General features: G+C 45.0%; 2 protein-coding genes across 3 annotated transcripts in view; one reads left to right on the forward strand and one right to left on the reverse strand.

Moving 5' to 3' along the window:
- Positions 1-593: 593 nt before the first annotated feature.
- On the forward strand, positions 594-19,451 carry LOC8024358 (probable inactive leucine-rich repeat receptor-like protein kinase At3g03770). The gene is made up of 15 exons (XM_002405411.5): positions 594-1,050; positions 1,421-1,606; positions 1,668-1,792; positions 4,047-4,171; positions 4,504-4,736; positions 4,995-5,158; positions 7,103-7,176; positions 7,263-7,377; positions 7,470-7,591; positions 8,451-8,640; positions 10,913-10,975; positions 13,516-13,671; positions 13,761-13,803; positions 14,276-14,447; positions 16,483-19,451. The coding sequence occupies exons 1-15, from the start codon at positions 909-911 to the stop codon at positions 16,925-16,927; spliced, it is 2,355 nt and encodes a 784-aa protein (XP_002405455.4). The 5' UTR covers positions 594-908; the 3' UTR covers positions 16,928-19,451.
- Positions 19,452-19,918: 467 nt separating this feature from the next.
- LOC120850418 (dihydrolipoyl dehydrogenase, mitochondrial) overlaps positions 19,919-21,349 on the reverse strand; it is a 33,760-nt gene continuing 32,329 nt past the window's right edge. For both annotated transcript variants that reach the window (XM_042291974.1, XM_042291975.1), the window contains exons 13-14: positions 20,804-20,893; positions 19,919-20,166 (exon numbers count right to left, since the gene is read on the reverse strand). In XM_042291974.1, coding sequence (XP_042147908.1) covers positions 20,101-20,166; positions 20,804-20,893 — 156 coding nt within the window. In that variant the 3' untranslated portion in view covers positions 19,919-20,100. The remainder of the gene's footprint in view (positions 20,167-20,803; positions 20,894-21,349) is intronic.

The following is a 21,349-nucleotide window of genomic DNA, read 5'->3' on the forward strand; positions in this document are numbered from 1 at the left end:
CCCTTAAAAACATTAGTTTACATGCTGTATTAATGTTGGCTTGAAGTTCCTTGCTAAGCCTAATGAGTCTTTTGCTAAGCTTGACGTGCCTCTTTGTAGGCCTAACTAAATATGGTGTTTTCTTGTTTTTTTTGTTTCATGAAGCCCATTTTATACCAGTTATAGCCTCATTGACCAGTGTTTGACTTTATAAGCAAAACAATTTATTTGAGAGCTTACGGCATACAAGTAGAGTGCCTGGAACAGCACGCCCTCACAGAAACCCTAAAGCTGAAAGTAATCGACTTGCTTTAATTGTTTCTATAATTATGAAAGTTGAGCAGCTTGACTCTCTTTTCTTCTGTTAATTATGTTATTGAGATTTACTTAGGTTAATATGATACACCCTGGCTCTGGAATGGTCAAACGGAAGCTACAATGGTTTCCAAATAAAACCTCCAATTTTTTTTTTTTTTTTTTAATAGGCGCAACACTGGTGTTTACGTAAAAGCTCTATGCGTAAAAGTGGTAACACGGGTAACACCGTAACATTCCGTTGAGTAAACTCCTGGTGTAATCAATACTGCGTCTGGCAACGCTGCTTTGGAAAACCCACCGATCCACATCCAAATCCGAAGATATTTGAGGCTTTGAGGAAAGACGGAAAACTTTCAGTAGAAAAAAACAAAATAAAGGAAACAGTGGTGACAGTGGCGTGAACTTGTTTCACAACGTTAGTCAAGAGCACTGTGCTGACAGAAGCAACTGAACATCAACAAGGAAGTCTCTGTCATGTCCTTGCGGTTCCACTGCCCTGATTGAATGCGCTCAACCTTCTGCTGTCGAGTGAGGTGTTGGCAATCGGCGAGTGCGAGTCTCCGAAAGTGGTCGTCGTTATCGTCGTCGTGCTGAGGACGACGGCAGTCGCGATGAGTGCGAGTTTCACGAAGCGCGGAATGGCCTCGCCTTCGGCTGGCTACAAACAGGCCAGGTATATCTATGAGCTCCCCTTCCAGGCACGAGACAAGCTGTGCAAACTGCTGGATGCCGGCGGACGATGGAAGGAGCTCGGTAGGATGCCTCTGCGTTTGTTCGTCTCACCATTTTTATGCGGGCTTGGCTTACTTCGAGGTACAAGAAGAAAAATTAGAACGAGGGGGTATAATATTTTGAGAAGCTTTCGTCAAAGCAACCACGGCTAGAAAAACAACAAAAAACTTGTGTTAAAGGGGAAAAAAAGTAAAAACTCGCTATTCAAGATTTGAGGTAAACAGATCGATCCTGATTTACCTAAATAATGCCCTCTGTAAACTGTTCACAAGACACTTCTGCTTTTCAACATCAAATTGAATCGTTCATTAATGATCATATTTTATGGATATAATATTTTACAAATGGTTTGTGTAAAGCATGTTTGCCAAAACACGTTTTATTGCTGCAGGTTTCAACTTCATGAACATGGACCACATTGCTGTGAGCCTGATGGAACAAGCAGTGCTCAGGAAAGCGAGCCCAACAGACGAACTGCTGCACAAGTGGGGCGAAAAAAATGGCACCATCAACCAGCTGTTTGTGTACCTCTACAAAATGAAGCACATGCAGGCAATGCTCATCATCAAAGATTTTGGTGAGCAAGCGTCGGCACAAAGTCCTTACCCCGCTCCAAACTAAGCTCGCAATCTTTGCAGTGAATCCCAAGTACCACTCTTTGCTGGAGAGGCAGCAGACCACTGAGTTGGATAGTGCACTCCTCTGCAGCAGCAGCTTTTCTGTGCACTCGTCCCGTTTCCCAGAGTGTAGTGCTCCGCCACAGGTATGATTTTATTGTTTACGTCATGAACTGATAACCTGATCAAATACTCCTGCCCTCACTGGGGCTGGTTTATAGATTGAAGTTGCAAATAATATTTGAGAGGCAGTATCACAGACGTTGTGTGTGCGTCATCCTTCAAGTTGTGCACAGGACCATAAAGGGCTCGGGCACGAGAGTGCAACTCTGCCATATGCACCGGTTGTACAAATGCTTAGCACGGCATACTACTTTTGCGGTGGCACATAGAAGTGTAAGCACGAATTTGCAACACTTACTAGTTTAGACGGCAATGGATGGTCTGCCCGCACAGAGTATGAGATCCTTCTACATGTCCATCTTTTTCTGCAAACGGAGAATGGAATTTTTTTTTGTTGTATTCCAGTTATTTCCTAACACTTCTGAGTGTCCCAGAATTAGGAAAAATTTGTTGTTGCTCTTAGGTTAGAATGAAAGCCACTGAAAATTAGTTGTGTGACGGGTGCTTCGCATTGTTTTAAAGCGATGAAAAGCAGTTGAAAAACATTGTATGCTTCCACATCACAAGATAAGCGTGCACAACATATGCTTTGTTAGGAGAGTTACACATGTGGTGCATATTTTTCCTTCTGATGTGCGGTTAGAGGGATGTTTGCCATTTTGGGGAGGAAATAATGCATTTTGGTACAATTTCATGTTTCCCGAGCCCCAAGAATCATTTCAGTCTCGTGCCATAATATTCTGTCGTCATATTTGTTTAACCGTAATGTCTTTTAGACTGGACCCCTCTTCCTGTTTTGCTATAGCCGTAGATGTGATAATGACAAGGCATGATTTATCAATGAACGTGTCCTAACCACCAAAACACTGTCACATTATGAAAACGTTGCAATCTTCAGAGCTTAGAAAGAACTTCCTTAAAGGACACATGCAAAGGAAAAAAACATTTTTTTTAAACGACTTAGATGGAAAAAGGACGCCATAAAACGATTTTACAACGAAGAAAAAAAATTTTTAGAGCTATATTTACGGCGCAAAACGAATTTGTAGTTGGCGCCCGCGGGCACCGCGGAAAAGTGGTCTGTATTTATCACGTGACTGGTCTTTATTTATCACGTGGTGCTTGCGCTCTTTCGGAAGCTTCCTATGGCCTCTAAAAGTAACTTATTCATCTTTGTTTGAAGTATAACAAAAAACCAAGACGAATAAGTAACTTTTAGAGCCCAAAGGAAACTCCTGAAAAAGCGCAAGCAGACGTGATAGACCTGTGCGCCGGTCAGACGACGGCGGCGGCGCCCCGAAGCAGACGAACTTGTGCGGCGGCGGCGACGGCGGCTTGGAGAAACGCGTTGAAGCGGCGTTCGCACAACGCTCAGCGTGCGGCGGCAACGCAGCGCGGCGGCGCGCGGGCCTGCCACGTGACCAGCAGCGGCTCCCGCGAGCGCCAACTACAAATTCGTATAGCGCCGTAAATATAGCTCTAAAAATTTTGTTTCTTCGTTGTAAAATCGTTTTATGACATCCTTTTTCCATCTAAGCTGTCTAAAAAAAATGTTTTTTTCCTTTGCATGTGTCCTTTAACATACTAGAATAGGGTATATTTTGTTCTAAATGAAAGAACTGCACCGAAATTGCTCACCAGATTGCAAAATGTGCACAGCTTGTGGGAACAATGTTTAAAATTTTAATTGTAGGTACCTAATAAATGCAGATGTATTTTATCAAATCATGTAAAAGACGAGTTCTGCGGTCTCTAGCTGGGTAGATTTCCAAAGTTTGCTAGAGCTATCAGTTCCTGACTGCAAGGACAGTAGGTCACCATTTTATCAGTTTGCATGTTTCCTGTTTTGTTGGTTAGAATCACTCTGAATTTGTGGTACTTTGTGTGTAAACAGAAAAAAAGGGGGGGAGAGAGAGAGAGAGAGAGACTAGGCCTGAGGGCAGAATGGTGACAGGCAAACAGTGCACACTGCACTTTGATGGTGGTGTTCAGCACACTAAAATGTGACAGATACAGATTTGAAGTATGTGGTTTTGTTTTAGTGTCTGTAGAAACAGGCAACAAGCCTGTCAGTGATGCCTTGGTCAGCACTTTAGCTTTGTGAAGTTAGTCTGCTGTTGGACCGTGATATGTGGCTTTCAGTAAAATCAAATCCTAGTGGGAAATCTTTACTGCACATTTATACCATCTGGTTTCAGCAGCGATACACCTGGTTAATGTGTTGTGTTGAGGGCCTTGAACAAAGGATCCTCATGACCTAGTTACCAATCATTTCAGTCTTCCATGGGAGCCGCCGCTTACAACAAGAAGCTCTATCCAGAGGACTGCAACATGAACTTCAATGAGAGCTACCTGCAGGGCAAGGTTGACAGCGGCAAAGTCAAGATGCTGAGTTCGGGCTTGTGAGTACCGTCCATTGCACGCCAAAATTCTGTTATTGTAAAATACCGAGCAAGCGCCCTCTCAAAATTTGAAAATAATCGCAAAAAAAAAAAATGGGATGGGTGCATGTGAGGTCACCAATTTTACATATATATGTGGACTGTACATATGTTTTCAGATTTTCCAAATTTTGGGGGTGGTCGCTTGCTGTGGAATGAGCGGATGCACGGTATTCTACGGTAGTACAGCAGCATGAATATCCGAATTAATTTTGCTTCCATGTTTATTGCTGTTAATTTGCTGTGTTTTATCGACATGCTCCACATGGCCTAAAGACACTGTTTATTTGTAGGCCAGGCAAGAGCAACAGAAGTCGACAGCTTGCTCCCCAGAATAACCTCCCGTCTGTGAGCAACAACTGCTTTGTCAATGTGAACAACCTGTACCCCGACCTGCCGAGGTTGCCAGCCACCAGTAACAGAGACTCCAGCAGTTCCGAGGGAAAAGTGCAAAACATTGGCAGCAAGAAACCCAACATCACTCCCGACAGTCCTCAGAGGAGTACAGTCGTCGGTGCAAAGAGAGGTTGGAACCTTCTGTCGTCGTCCAGCTCTGTTCCAGTTATAGTTGGTGACGGGCTGAGAATGAAATGCATGTACTGCCACCAGCGAGGGCTTCCTACAGTTGATAACGCTTTGTCGCACATACAGCCAAAACCTGGGAGGAAGCAATAAGTGCATGCTGGAGGCAGAGCTTCTACTGAATCCTTAGCCTGTCACCGACTAGTTTTGTAAATGAAAGTCTCGAGCGTCACGAGCCAAGTCTTAAATCCTGTCGTTGCAGATTCTGGCGAGGTGCAGCCGATAGTCAACACTATATCGTACAAAGAACTCCTCTCGGCCACCGAGGGTTTCCTTGAGAGCAACATTCTGGGCAGAGGCGGATTTGGCACGGTGTACAAGGGCTGCTGGAAGGACACTACAGTTGCCATCAAAAGGTTGCACCTGGTGAGGAACGCACGGTCTTGCTGAATGGCAATGAGTAAAGTGAAAGGTAGATGTATGGGAACGCTTACCTGCTGCAACTTGGTTCTCAATAAGTGAAAACCTTGATAAGTGCTTTGTCAATTTGTGGGTTCTTTTCTTCCTTGTTGTTATCTGCCCTTGTGAGAGCTGAGTTAGAGTTTACGCAGTGTTGTGCCAATTACTCAACAAAAGTATCTAAAGAATATAAAGACTGCTGACAATCACATTCTGCTGTGATTTTTGACTTTCAAGAAACGACTTAGCTGCTGCAATTGAAATTTAATTTGAAATAATTTGGGATGGTACCGAAAGATTTTAGGAACAAAGGGAACTCGCATATTGTAGACATTGTAACTGGCGTGCATTAGTTTGGCGGCAGGCTGGGCTCGTGACGCATTCCACAATATGTAGCATGCCTTAACGCGATTTGCGGGACTTGATGCATAGTCCGTCATTGCATATCCCTAACAGCCGAACTAGAAGTTGATCAGGCAGCCAGACTTGATGATTAGTATGCGATTGAACGACAAACGTGCACGCTCAGGAAAAACATTGGCTCGAGTACAGCAGCATCTGTCACTGATCAATAACCAAGAGCGAGTATTTTTGTCTCCCCAGTAAAGTGCCTTCAAACTGTCAAAAAAACAAAAAAAACATTGGGATGGTCAAGAGGGAAACACAAGAGAGTGTTCACGAAATCGCTTCCAATCCCCATTTTCTGCCCCCCTTTCACGTCAGCTCAAACCATTTTTGACGCATCGAGGTCAAGATTCCAGAACCAGAATCTACCAGTTTAGAAATAACTGGCTCCACCTGATAATAAACTGGGTTTGAGGATTCTGAAAATGAAATAATGAGTGCATCTGAAAGGAGCTGAAAGAAACGATTTTGAGCGAGCTTGGGAGCAAACGTTAAGCTAGAATTGGCACACAAGGAGCTAGGTCACTGCAGCTCACTAAAGCCATCGGGATCTAGCTTCCTGGGCTGAGGAAGTGGCTGCACTCGCTTGAAAATGTGCACATGCATTTTTACACCAGAATCCTCTGAACCGGCGACTTATGAAAGTGGTCCATTGTGACTGTACCGAGCGTTGGCCTCACAATCTTCTGGTGACGGAACAACTCTAGCTTTACACAAAAGGTGTAAAATCCGGTTGACTTCACCAGCACTTTGCTAGTACCAAGATTACCGTGCCATTCAAAAACAAGTTTAAGAAAAAGAAGAAAAAAAAGCCGACAAGAGGTTATTTAAAGGTCACACATTTGTACTTGGGCCTATCAAGTTGGTCTTTTGTTGGCATTTGAAGACTGCATTTGCTCGTGCCTCGGTTTTTGTTCTGCGTTAGGTCATTCTGCTTCAAGCTTGCAGTCGGTTCATCTTTGCCCTGGAGTCTGACGATCCCTGGCGACACAGTTTTTCCTGAAAATGTATTTGAGATACTGAGTACAAGATAGTGAGAAATGTAACTAAGATAGGGTAGCAAATACTTTAGACAAAATATATTTGGAAGATACCAAAATACTACGAAAAGTATTTGAAATACAGTATCTTGAGTAGAGTATTTGAGATAGGCAGAAGCCTGGATTTTGGTGTGGTGCATGGATGCCTTGAACTGAAAGGTGTTGATTGACCTGCAGTGGTTAAAAACTTTAAAGTTTTGTGCACGGCCAGGTTAAAAATTGTACGGCCAGAGAGCATATGGATAATGAAGCTTCACCTGTAAACTGTAAGTGTAATTGTGTTGGGCAATCTTCTATGTAAGGTGGTGTAGTAATTTGCGTGATTTGCGTATTCACAAAAGGACTACCCGACAGAATATACCACATCAAAAAAAAATCTTAGTGAATTCGCAGTTTCAACATATTTCTGGAAACTTGAAGTGTGTGGTTGGTATGTTGCTAAGAAGGCTCGCTGCAATTTTTACAGAAAGAGAAGGATGCCGACATCAGACAGGACCAGAACCTAAAGCAGTCGCTGACCGAACTGAAGGTCTTGCAGAGGTAACCAATCAATTTCTCGCGGCTATAACTACTCTTCTTTTATGTTTTCTAACCAAATGTTTCCTTCGAAAACACCTCCTGCGCAGCTTTCGCATTGACAACATCCTACCCCTGTACGGTGTTTCCCTGGATGGCCCCGAACCTTGTCTTGTGTACCAGTACATGAAGAATGGATCCCTCGAAGACAGGCTACGCTGCAAGGTAGAATGAAGGCTTTTCGATAAAACGGGTGCAATGCAGTGCTGTAGGAGCTAACCAATGTTATACAATCCCCGTTTTCTCTCTTTCTAAAGCATAAGACGCCTCCTCTGAACTGGACCCAGCGGAATGTGATTGCCAAGGGCACAGCAAGGGGCCTCTATTTTCTGCACACAAGCATCAAGGGCCAGCCCCTCATTCATGGAGACATCAAAAGGTTAGCTCTTTGAAATGACCTTTTTTTCATTGTAGTTTTGTATCTGAATGGACCAATCATCTATTACCTGCCTGTTACGCACCCAATTACAGCACATTTAAATATAGGGTGGGAGGGGCCCAGAAGAGCTTGCATTTCCATTCCAGTGCCTCAAGGTCTGTTCACTCCTGTGTCCACTGTGGTTGCTCACTTGGCAGCTCGTGTGTTGCTCATTTCTTCCAAGAGTGTAACATTCCACTGTGCCCAGGCCTGCTTCATACGTGGAATGGAGCCTTCTTAAGGGATCCTTGCCGGAAGGAAGACGTATGGGTTTGCAGCCGACTTTTAATGCAGAATGTTTTATATGGCTGGCACCTAACACCTAACCCAGACCACTCCAATGGCGGGCGGGCCAGCTAGGGTGTTTATACCTCAACCGCACGAACTGGCAAGGAGGGTTGCTCTGACAGGAGAGGAGGGCGATCGTTTGCTGAGCGTGGGGCCTCTGCGTCACCCGGCAGGGTGTAAGAGGACACTCAGCTTCCAGTCACCGATGGAAGATGTTCGCATCAGAAACCTTTCAATGCACTCTTTGTCTTTGTTTTAACCTTATTTAACCGTAACAAAGTCTTTCTTTTATTCATTACTTTAAAAATGGCGACTTCTTGAACCATCAAGTTAGCAAACCCCAATGGCCTACAATGGTTCGTCACTGCTGCATTTCGATGGCGGGGGGAGTGCTTCAGCACAGTAAGCCCCCCCCCCCCCCCCACCCATCCTGGCTACGTCGCCGACTCCGACTGCCTATTTACGTTCTGTTTGTTGCAGTGTTATCTACCTTGGCACTTTCTGCTCTGAAAGCTATTTTGGTGCTGTCCAGTGCCAACATCCTGCTTGACTGCAACCTGGAGCCCAAGATTGGGGACTTTGGCCTGACGCGAGAGGGGCCGCCGACCGAGCTGACGCACATTGTTGTGTCGCATGTGCACGGCACCAAGTACTACCTGCCCCACGAATACCTGAAAAGCCGGCAGCTCTCTACAAAGGTGGACATCTACAGCTACGGCATTGTGAGCCCAAGTTTTTGCTCAATTTATATCTGAAGAATTTTTTTTCGCTACCATAAATAAAGATACTGAAGTCGCTAATGCAAACCGAGTTTCATTATGAACATATAATAGTAATAATAATATCGTAATATCCTGAGATGCCCCACCCCCAAAAGATAGCCCACCCCTCTTGTGGTGTGATTTGGTATTTTTTTTCAAGAACACCGAAAGATATCTCACTTCTAGTAATTACAGGGCCCTGGCCAATGGTGACCTCGACATAAACGGTGTTACTTAACCATGGTGAGAGATAAGCGAACATTGCTGGCTGGGAAGGACAGTCAATCATTTTCGGTTTATCGCCCCTTCCTGCGATCACAAGTTCCGAGGCTCACAAAATCTAAAACTAGCATTTTTTCATTTTTTTTTTTTTTTTTTTATGACATACCAAAAGTTAACTTACCCTTTACTTTCATCTGATTGGCTATCGATTTCAGGCAAGCTATCTCTAAGGCTATTACGGTAATACAGTCTAAGCTCGTTATAACAGACCTTGATTTTGACCAAGATTTCAGTCTGTTGTAAAAGGAGTATGAAGTTGAGTCAATGGTATGTAGAGGAAAACCAAACAAACTTCACAGATTGGTATGTTATATGCAAATGTCTGTTGTAACCAGGTCTGTTGTAACGAGCTTAGACTGTAACATATTTCTGGAGCGACTTTTGAGTCGGTAGGCATGAACGGATGAAATTGCTACAAACTAAAATGCATCTCACAAGGTTAACATTAACAATTTCTTAACCGGGAATTTAAATTTGTGGCAGGGTGTGATAAAAAAGTTCCGTGACTGATTTTGTGGCTTAAAGGCCAACGTACACTTTGCGCTTTCCATTTTTCCCCGCCACCTCCTTTCCTCTATCCTCTCCACGTTTTACCTAGCCCCAACCTGGCTCCCCCTCGCAGCTTAGGAGAGGGGAGCGCTGAGAGGATTATCTTCCCTGCAGAAAACCGAGGTTATACTTCGGCCTTTAGAAAGAGAGGGTAGCACAGTGATGCGTGCCTAGCAGTCGAAGAAAGAGACCTCCGTGTTTCGTTATACCAAAGGGCGTCGCTCTGTGAACATCTAGAGCTGCGCTAAACGAGCTTTCGTGACCACTTGTAAAGCACAATGGCTATTTCACTATAGACTGCAAACCAGAGCGAGAGCGAACATCAATTTTGAATTAAACTTGGCGAATATAAAACAGAGACCTTAGAAATGATTCAGCAGGCTTATGTCAAAAAGCAGGGAATTTCATTAAGTGTTCTAAGTGGCTTTCATGCTTCAGGAATGGCAGAACATTGCTGGAAGACGAAGAGCGGTAGGGCGACTTCATCCAACCTCTCCTTGTCTTCAGCGACTTTCTGCCATTCTTGAGGCGCGAGTGCCACTCAAAACACCTTACACACCTCACTACTTTTTGACATAGGTAATCTTTCTAAATCATTTTAGAGGTCTCTGTTTTAGATTTGCCGAGTTTGACGTAAAATTAATGTTCGCCCTCGCTTTGGTTTGCAGTCTGTGGAGAGATTGCCGTTATGCTCGTGCCTGTGGTCAAACGAACTCGTGTAGCACAGCTCCAAATGTTCACAAAGTGAAGCCCTTTGGTATAACGAGTCGCGACGGTCCCTTCCTTCGACTGTTGTGTGTGCATCATTGTACTGCCTTCTCTTTTTATGCTACAAAATCAGTCCCAGAACTTTTTGATCATACCTTGTATACATATGTGGTCTATCCTGGCAGCGTTTAAAAGGGATATGTTCTTTGAGAATACAGCATCCCTTCAAAGAGGCACTGAAATGATCTATGAGATTGTCTTTTTATGACACAAACTCAATATGCATAGGAAACCCAAAATTACAATTAGCTATGTATGACTTTAAACATGCAACTAAACATTGCGTTACTCCACTTTTCTGAGATATATCTCTGAGAAGGGGACGTGTGGCAATGTTAAGTTGCCAAAAAAAGCAAAGAGGACCACGCATGATTGTAATTCTGGATTGTTTAGGATGCTTGGGGCACACAAGTCGTCGCCATTAAGACAAACTAAAAATCTACTTCAGTGCCACATTAAAACTTGTATAACATACTACGGCAGTCGGAGCAAGGTCATTGCTTGCTTCCCAAGTTGATTAAACAGAAAATGAACCAATTGTAATCATAGTGTTGAACACAATGCAGGATTTCAGAGAAAATTTGATCAATTGTGTTTGCCTGCCGGTTAGTTTAACCATTTTTCATTTTTTCAGGTCCTTCTGGAGCTGGCCACAAGCAAGCATGTGTTCGATAAGCGACGCAAGTCGAAAGCTCTGGTAAGACGTCACTTGTCATGCCTTTCGTTTTTCTTTCCTTCCTTCTATCTGCTGCCTCTCTCTGCTCTCTTTTCAATTGGACTTTCATCAGCTGCTTGGAAGCTGTCCAATGGTGCAATTTATTGTATGTGATTATTATCGTAATCCAAGCATAACATCTATGGAATTTTCTAAGTCCTCCCCTCTGTAACTTTTTCAGACCCTGAGTGTAGGAATAGATAAATGAAACATTTTGCCCTTTTGTGCTCAGCTGAAACTGATAAGCCCCCAGTGAACAAAAGATATATACTGTTCCAGTTCTCTCTTTTTTCCTTTATTTTTTTTAAGGCCTTACTTGTCCCATTACTTGAAAAAGTGAGGGCGTTGTCCCCAAAAGATGGTCATAAAGATATGTCATCAAGCACGTGCCTCAGAAATAAAACACAAAGAAGAGCACAGCAACGCAGATGCCTCGTCACAGAAGCCGGCGAGTGCGCTCAAGGTCAAAGCTGGTGCGTCAGAAATAAAATGCAAAGAAAAGCACAGCAACGCAGATGCTTTGTCATGGCCGCGCTGAGATCGGCCCTACGATTTTGGCGCGGTCGATCCGGCGTGATGTCACCGCCGGTGCGCCGTGTGCGATAGGAAAATGTGGCTCGCCGCTTGTAGGAATGCGCTGCATGTACAAATGATTTCGCCTTCCTACACGTACGCAGTCTTAAGTCTCTGCCGAATTTTAATCTTCGTTTTATGTGCATCAACAAAAAAAAAAAAATAATAACCCTTTGATGGCCAAAACTTTACTTTAAATACTGCAGACCTAGAAACCCTGACGTGGTTTTAGAACACACAAACTAACAGAAATCTAATCTCAGAAAAAAAAAAAAAATCTTTTGTCGTAATTATGTTTTTTAAATGTTTCTTGTGAGCAACATTGGGCATTTGCAGCATTAATTTACGTCCTTTGACCGAAAGGAGTCACGACCTGGGAGAAGGCACTGGTGCACTTCGAATTTCGCACAGTTGAGACCTTTTTAACCAGGTTTGCAATATTTGCAGCTGGTTTTCTGCTCAGAGCGTCAAGGTCATTGGTGCACGCCATCATACCTCCCATCCACTGCCAGCTTTGGTTATAATGGACAAGTGATCTGTTTTGAAGATGTAATTAGATCTTTCACTACCGAGCGCAGGTCACCTCACCCTCGCGACAGAGGGCACTAAATTTTAATGTGAAAGCATTAACTGGTCCCATGGAGTGAACCGACATCATCAGCTTTGAAACCACGCCAAACGTTGGCCAAACGGTGGCATAGTTCCACAAAAGGCTACCAGAGGAGCCCAGCCGCCGCTAAGAGCAGTGCGGGCCTGGCGGCAGAGCCCGCTCGGGCAAACTCCAGGGAGGGCACACGGCCGATCTCGGCGCGGCCACTTCATGAGAGCGCACGCTCGGCTGTCCGCCGGGGAAACGCGGCTGTCCACGCCACTATGCCGCAGACAAACTAAGGGAGCAGAAAAACAACATTATTGAGGCGCACATGGCTCCTGGGCAATACTGGGCATAAAAGGGTTAATATTATCTAAACTTTTAACAACTGCTTGATGTCATAAGCTAGGTGAGATCACCTTCTGTGTTTTTTGTTTTTTTTAATAAGTACAGTGCCCCTTAAACTTAACGCCGCCACTCGGTTTCGCAAATATTGATCCATTCAATTTTATTGCATGCTACCCAAACATGAATTGATCGCTGCAGCTACTGGAATACCTTCCCCTGGTTAAGTTTTCATTGGGGACGCAAATCTTCACCAACCATTTTGACTGCTATGTTCAGGAATAGCTCACAAAGTGAAGAAACCGAACCATCTCGTGACGGCGTTAAGTTTGAGGCGCACTGTACCTGCCACTGCAGAGCGTATCTGATCAAGTGATGCATAATCGTTTCTAGCTGCCATCAAACTTCTGCTGTTGCTTCAGCAGCTCGACAATGCTACTACACAGTGAAGTACGACACATAGTTAATGAATAAAGTTAACACTGACTTTCATAAAAGCTTTGGTATTTACAGAAGATTAAAAGGTGCATGACATGGAAACAATGAAGAAGTTGGATTGTCCTTGATTCTTATATTAGGCTACCGAAACTGTGATGTCGCAAACTTGTAAATTTTTTATTACTGGGTGAAAAATAAATTAAGCAGGATTTCACGCTTATATTATACAGTAAAACCTCGTTATAACAAAATGGGATATAACAAACTAATGGATATAACAAAGCAATCATAATTCCCCTTGCTTGCTAATATGTAGTGGGAAGAAATGGACATTGGCTATAACAAACTAATGGTTTTAACGAAATAATTACGACCGCTCCTTCAACTTTGTTATAACGAGGTTTTACTGTACTTATGTTATATTTTTAAAAGCTTTAGATTCATGTGTCAATACAATAAAACTTTAGTTCAGATGGGGAGACTTCTTGATGCAAAGATCTGAAGTGTAGAAATAGCTTTCTTCAGCAAAAAGAATGTGTGTGTAGGATAAACAGATCACACTTGGTCCTTTCAGATTGATCATGTAGCAGACTGTGCCCGAAGTAACCAGCTAGACTCGCTGAGAGATGTGGGTGCCGGTGACGAAAACTCGGTTGTCTTTCACCTGCTGATTCACCTCGGACAGAAGTGCTCCAGCCCAGAGAGGAAAGAGAGGCCCGAAATGGAAGAGGTAGACACAGTTTTCAAAAGTCACTTGGACGCTGAGCCGCGATGCGAGAAAACCGGTCGCAATACTGTTCCTCATATATTCCTTCGCAGGTTTTGCAGCAGTTCCGAGAAAATCCAACAGAGGCTGTCAGACGTGAGTTGCCTTTGTCATTTGATGTAGTGTGCAGCGTGGACTGGTTGACAGTTTTGACAGCATCACGGTCTGGTCCTGTTTCAAGTTATTATGCAAAATTGCTCTCTAGCAGAAACATACCCAGGTTTACCGTTGTACTAACGCGGAAGGCGGCAAAGTTGGTGACCTGCCAGACACCCGTGCGTCCAACTGACTGGGCATCTTCGCACATCTTGCGTGTCAACGTGTTAGGAATCGACCCACACGACGCTCCCCAACCTCTGTCTATGCATTTTTGCACTCTCTGTGTCCTCGCGGTAAAAAAGGGACGGAAAAGGATAACGAGAAGTTGAATCGTAAAAGCACGGCAATTGCGCGCAAGGCGGTTTGATCAACAAGTCAAAATACAACCGTAATTATTTTTCTTTTTTCTAAACAGAATGATTTAGATGCTGTGATGTAAAAGAGCGTGAAGGGAGTTGTTTTGATGCAGGGCTGTCCCAGTGCACCTTCCCACCGTCCCAGCCAGGCAGCCAGAGCCCGTCGCCCCTGGACATCCAGCTGTGGTACGACATCCGGCAGGCAGCCATGCAGTCCACCAGGCCCACCTTCCTGACACCCAACACCGCCCCTTTGTCGACGACGCCCACTGTGCTGCCCACCAGGTAAGGTGGGCACCGTACCGCCAGTCTTGCAGTCTCTTCTTCCGTCGTTCGTCTCGATCGTTTCGTTTATGATGGGGTCTCAGCCCAGATTGCATAAAACTCAGGGCCATGTGTGTGAGCTGTATTGTGCCATGCGATACGCTAACTTCCTCTTTAGCGGGCAGCTCTAAGCCGCAAAATTTGAGAAACTGTTGTTTTCTTGGAATATTTTTAATGCGAATGGAGCAAGCCACTCCAAACGGCACCTTAAATCCTTTCTTCCAGTGAAGCCAGCTCCCAGCTATGAAACCATGCGAAAAGTTAGCCAACGGCACCTAAATTCCCCGATCCCAAAGGAGCAGAGTAAAGCTGATGGATTTTTCGGCTTCAGTCCCATTGGCTAGTGTGCGTCGACAAGGCTCCGATTGGCCGCTGCGCGTCAGTTTCAACGACCGCTCACCCCACGGCGCTGCGTGTCTGTCAGCGCTTTGTTATCAAGGAGCGTCTTCGGTCAGTGCACCCAGGAGAGCGTGCGCGCTGACCGGTGACGAAAAGTATGCAGCAAACAAAATAAGGGAGCGGACGAGCGGCTTGCATGGCTTTCACATTCACAACTCCTAAGAAGTGCTTCGATGTACCTCGAGCTTTTTTTTTTAAGACTTGCATCAGTTTTAATGTATCTGCAAAAGTTTTTGTGACTGTTCATGTGCGTGGACATTCATGCCAGTGACACCAGGGACTCAATATTCTTTGTAAACTTAGATAGGTGTTAATAAATCCTAATGGGCATTCTAAGGGACATTTCAAAGGTTAAGAGAAAAATAATGATACAGTCAGAGTAACAAAAGCCGGTCTACTTGCTTTGCATGAAATTAAAACGACAGTTATGGACCGTTTCTTATTTTATGATGAGCACCAATGCCACTTTGCCTTCGTCCAACCTGGGTTCTTACATCCAGGGCACTTTGTATTGTGCTGTTAAGTGCCATTCTCTGTCTAGTGCCTGAGAATTTTTGCCCTTATTTATTAATACTGATTAAGGGCAAATCTGGCATTAGGCTGCCTTGCTGCTAGCTCTAAAACATGCAAGGAAATGGCTCAGCTTTATTCAGCAAAATATTTATGATTTCTTCTCCCGCACAAAACACGAGGATAGTTGAGATAACTTCGGCGCTTTTGTCTTGATGTTCAACCACGTGGATAAATAATTCTGACAGTACATTTGATTGAGCTAGTCATGAGTTGCAAGTTGGTGTTCTTTGCAGTGTGCTCTGGCCTCCCAAACTTCTAAAAGCACAGTAAGAGAATGCTGTATTTTATGCAAATAAGTATAATGCACCTTGGTGTCTTCTCTAAAATGAGCAAATGGTGCATGCAGTAAGTTTTCAACATGTACTGCAATTTGGTTGCACTTTTTTTAGAGTTAGTCAGATGGCAGCAGAGACATTGTCCTGGTGATGCACAGGCGGCCCTTCTGCCTGTCCATTCCACTTGGCCGAAGCGTTTCCTTATGCACTCGCTCTGTTTCAAGTTTTTTGGCCTTAAGAAAACTCCTAACCGTGCAAGATTCTCACTTACACACTTGCAACACTCTTGCCATTTTCAACTGGCTGGGGTCGAGTAATAGTAACAAACTGGGTTATAGCGTTGGTTCCAATTTCTTGCCCACCGATGCTGCTATGTAGCTGCAAAAAATGGGCACCTAAATTTTAATTGTTCAAAGTCTGCAGATATGCAAATGATATATCGACGACTTACCCTCATAGTCATTGTACCGTCGTAATCGCATCCCCTTATGAACAAACGACATGTGGAACTTTGTTACAACTGCTTTCCGACACGAAACTGGTCTTTTATTAAAGTTCTCGTAATAGCCTCGTCCCAACACCTACTTTTACTGCCGCAAAAATTAGCCGTACTGAATCGGGAGATGACAACACGCAGCATTGATACTGGCCAAACTAAGGCTTATGCTTCTTCGTGCACCCGCGTTTTATGCGTAAACATACTTCGCGCAACCTTACCGATTGGGGATGTGCCACTCTGTACGTTTCAGCCCGAGGCTCTCGCCGACATTACCCGGCAGAATGGCCCCACCTCCGTCGCCGTCGGGAGCGGCACCGTCGGCAGTGGCACCATCGACCGCGGTACCGTCAGCATCGTTGGCGTCGATGCCCCCAACCACAGAAAGACCCATCGTCCCCCTCGCCATTCCCGAAACCTTGCATTGCCCCCGAAAAATGACTCCACCGGGCTTCCTCTTGCCTCGAATTTCCGAGCTGGGAGTCTCCTTCAACTCGGAGGAGCACGAAAGCAAACGGGTGGAGCATTCTCGCACCAGCGAGCTGAGCGGCATGAACTCGGACGGGGCCGAGAGCGACGACAGCGCGGCGGATGACAGCGGAAAGGTTTTCTCGGATCCAAGGTTGCTCAAGAGCTCTCTCCAACTGCCGGACCTGGACCACCTCGAAATAAGTTCGGTCGAGCTCTTGGAAGATTGACGCTTCGTGTTTGGGACTGTGCAATCGAGGTGGCACTGCCGCGATCTGACATCGACCGTACGGTGTCGCGGCGCTAAGTGCGAGCGTCTTGCCGACGAGGCTCAGAGCCCCGCAATAAGTCGTACGTGCATCTGCCAAAAGAAAATGCTCTCTTTCTCGATAATTTGCGCTCAGTATACTCCCGTCATAAAAGGCACGCGGCAAATGAGTACGTAAATTTATCCGAGCGTCGTTGTAACCACTAATCCATTCATTCAAGCTCTCAATTGAAAGTGTGCTTCCCATTGATGCAACTGCTACGGTCATTCGAGACTTCAGGTTAGTCGCCCCGTTTTACGAGTCGCGACGTCGCTGCATGCACCATCTCGGGAGTTATTGTAAGAGACACGGGCACGAGTGCCTGGCTCTACAGAGTGTGTGCACAAGGTCTCGCTCGAGGGAAGTGCCATGTTGTCGCGTTTTCGTCTAATTGGGCCACACTACAAGTTGTGAGGGAGAATATACCTACGAATATAGAAGAGACAGATGGAACGAAAACGGCAGGGACCGTCTTTTGAACGCCCGGCTTCCAGCCTGCCATTCCAGCCTGCGCTTCGTGCCTCGCGTCGTGCTTTGGCTGCGCACGTGCTTGAGGCCCACGAGACGTTGAAGCGTTGTCGAAGGTGGGAAGCTCACGCTGGATGGAGGCGGCACGACTGAAGCTCTCCCCTGCCATTCTCGCCTAGTCAGCGACTACAGCTTGGCTGTCTGCACAAGCGCTCGTACAACGCCAGCACCATTTTGAGCCAATGCTCATGTGCCTGTCACAACGCCGCATAATAGTATGTGCAAAGTTGAATATAAAAATATTTAGGTTTAAGATATATAGTCATATGCTACTAATGCATATATATGCCTGAAGTGCAAAGCACATCTCTACTTTCTGTGATAACAGAGTTGTATAAGTACTACTATATACTATTAAATGTTACGCAGTGCCTTGGGCTTTGTCCTACTATTGCTGTCCCGCAATAATCGCTCAATAAATGTTTTATAACTGGAAAGTTTGATGGCACAGGAAACTCCCGTTTTTTCTTCCCTGTGCTAGCACTTTGCCGATGCAACGGTGGTGCTATAGCCATAGGTAATGGTGCTGGTAGTATCTCCCGCTTTCCCACTTAATTATATTTTTAGTTGCTTGCTTGGGGATGTTTCTTCCAGACAGCATGTTCTTCGGAAGAACGACAGAATAGGTGCCAAGACTGCGCTCGAGCGAGCCAATTCTTTTATTTTGAATAACAAATTTAAATTTGGAGCAATAGTAGTATTCTGGAGCAACTGTTAAAGAGACATATCCTCTGAAAGGAAAGCACTAAGTAGTACTCTATTGGAGGGTGACTCGTACCATTCAGTTGAACTGCCGCTTGGGGAAATCTTCTACACGAGACATTAATGAATGGCCAAGATGGCAGCAGCTGGCGAGGGCTGTTAGTGCTTTGAGCAATTCCAGATAATTACGAGGAAAGTTAATGCACTCGGTCAATGTGCGACCATTTATTTTGGCTGCATCATCTCATTTGCCTTTCGGAACAGTGACTTGGAAGCATGTGTGGCACTCTTGCATATGCACATATTCAGAGGGTTTTTCGCATGGTCAGAAATCTTGCAACCCGTTTCGCAGAGTTTTTCTCCTTGGCTTTCTAGTTCTACACTATAAAAAAATTATTGGTCAGTCTTAAGACTACACAGTGGATATTAAATCCAGCCCTTTTGTAGAAAGAGCTTCACCCTTTAATAAATTAACTGTAAACAGGTACACATTTTTTTTTTTCGTCAACTGGCGCAGTGGCATATGCCTACACCAAGACCGACGACCGGATGACAACGAACAGGAGGAAAGCCTCCTTTGGACGCTCCTGATGTACGGTGTGTGCGACACCGGGGCCCGTCTCACAATCTTACATTTCTTGTGGCATGGACCACCCCACATTCCGACACCCGCCAGACTTCGTCCCCCCTTTGCGAGTTTGTACATGAAGCCGGCATGATGGGCAAGATGTGATAGCCCTTTCCTCTCCACCCTTCCCAACATTGGGCCATAGGGCCATCCTCGTGGCATATATTCTTTCTCTCTTTTTGTCACAAAATACACACGTGTCTGTCCTAATTGATGCCGAATGGGTAGGGAAAAACTGGAGCATAATGCTCTTGCATACATCTTTTTTTTTTTTTTATGTGAAAGCATTAGTTGTTTTATGGAGAGAGTTGAACGTCATCAGCTTTGAAACCATGCGCAACGGCACCTTAATGAAACCACGCGCGAAGCTAGCCAATAGCACCTTTTACACTTCAGACCCATTGGCTGGCGCGCGTCGAGGAGGCTCTCATTGGCCACTGCGCATCGGTTTGTGTGGCATCATCTTGACTGTGTTATCACACTGTTGTGTTATCGCTGCGTTTGCTCGCCTTTTATTGGTTGTACGCGTGGCAATGTGGCAATATATACGGCGCATGGAATAAACTAAGGGGTTCGTTCTGCTGGAAACTACGTCGCTGTCTGTTCCTTCCTCGTGCCGCAAGGCACACGACAGTTTAAACGATCGCTCACCCGATGGTGCTGCATGCCCGCGAGGCAGTGGCTCCATCGTTCCACGCCCAAGCTCAGCTCTCTGTACGCTGCTGATTAAAGAAGGGAGCGAAGAGCAGCGTGGCGCGCTTTCGCTCATAGGAAGTGCTTAGGTGTATCTCGAGCCTTCTTTCCTTTATGAGATGCTAAATAAACTCTGCATTAATTGCACAAAATTTACTGAGCACATCAATTTTTTTTTTTTTTGTAATTATAGTATGTTGCATATTTTTGTGAGAAGTCCTACTGCAGAATATAAAACTACTTTAGGCATCTGGAAATAAGTGGTCACTACCACTTGGGGTTTCTATTTCAAAACCAGCCACCATCAATGGGCACGTACATATATGGGGAAACGGGACAAGTTGTTTTGAGTCCACAGCAGCGAGTTTTAAAACTTCTTTATTACATCAAAAAAGAACAGCTCTGTTCAAGAGCACATCTGCACCTATACATTGCACACTGGCTTCTATATCTCTGTACTTGTGTTCTTTGAACCACATTGTTGGAAAAAAAAAAAAAATGGATGCAAGTGAGTTCGTTAGCTTTGGTACTTTCAAACAGCAAGTCAAAAGTTGATAGCCTTGCCAAAGTATGCCGCCAGATTAGCTTCTCGGAAAGCTTCCGAAACGGTCTGAAAAAGAAGAGGCACGGTATGACGTTGCATTGTTTTTATGTTAAAAACACCATCCGCATGACTGGCAAGTCATGCATATAGATAGATATATGGATAGGTGAAAAAGTGGAGTATGCCAAATGCCACACTTGGGCTGGCTTGCTGATCAATATTGGTATCTCTAGCTGCGGTTAACTTGCCCGCTAGAGGGATTTTGATGTTATGTGACCGACTCTGTGGGGAGAGAGTACCTAACGCTCCAGCCCATTCCACTTAACAGACGTAAGCCTTGCCTATCGTTTCAAATCTCGCTTAATGCCTTTACATGCCGCTTCTAAAGTACACGAATGTGGTTCATTTCATTTACATTTCAACCATCTTCACCCTTTCTCTGCAGGCAGAGTCTTACTTTAATAATCAAAGCAAAGACAAACTTACAGCAGTCACTTGCCTGTAACACTAGGTACATTTAGTTTCTCGTCCCCACAGAGCCGGTCAATTGACCTCAAAATCACTCCTGCGGGTGAATTAACCCCCGGGGAGACAAATCCGCAAACTGTGCCTGGACATCTTTGCACGGAGTTCCCTTATTGCAATGTTAATAAAGTTAAATAGTAATGTGGGAGGAACGTGCCACGCAGTAACCCCAACTTACCGGGTGGGCGTGGCAAACCCTGGCAACGTCCTCGCAGGAAGCACCATACTCCAGTGCAAGAGCAGCCTCGTTGATGATCTCCCCGGCACCCTGAGGATGCACCCACAGGGAGTTAAAGGCACTTCAACATTCACAAAAGGAAAATCTATCACACGCTCTCCAGCACACAAGTCGTGGCTTACGGGTTCAATACGTTTGGGCTATCTTAATCTAACTTGAATGCCAGTCGGCTGCTTCAAGCTCCTCACCGTATCAGGGCGAGGAGTTTGAAGCTGGGGGATTGACACGACAGTTTGCGCAGAGGGCGTTACGGCGTCTCTGATTCTTACTCTGTTGCATCTGTGGAGGCTCCTGTGGAAAACTTTATTTTGCAACCACCAGGGTGCAAGACGTGCTGTCTTGGCTGTGCACACGCACGCTGTTGTGTTGTGTGGCACGGCACACTTGTTTCGGCTAATGGAGCTAGCCGATTAGGACGCTTCTGTTCAAGTGCGGTTCGACAGTTGCTTACGAGCATTCGTATGGCACCATGCAGACAATTTACGT

The sequence above is a fragment of the Ixodes scapularis genome, unplaced genomic scaffold, assembly GCF_016920785.2.
Source record: "Ixodes scapularis isolate PalLabHiFi unplaced genomic scaffold, ASM1692078v2 PGA_scaffold2__306_contigs__length_199485367, whole genome shotgun sequence".
Lineage (NCBI taxonomy): Eukaryota > Metazoa > Arthropoda > Arachnida > Ixodida > Ixodidae > Ixodes > Ixodes scapularis.

Bases quoted from the DNA above. Each gene is read 5' to 3' on its own strand.
- LOC8024358 (XM_002405411.5), top strand. From the start codon at position 909: ATGAGTGCGAGTTTCACGAAGCGCGGAATGGCCTCGCCTTCGGCTGGC. The intron at 1,607-1,667 runs GTGAGCAAGCGT...CAATCTTTGCAG, and splicing joins GCTCATCATCAAAGATTTTG to TGAATCCCAAGTACCACTCT. The intron at 14,448-16,482 runs GTAAGGTGGGCA...TGTACGTTTCAG, and splicing joins CCCACTGTGCTGCCCACCAG to CCCGAGGCTCTCGCCGACAT.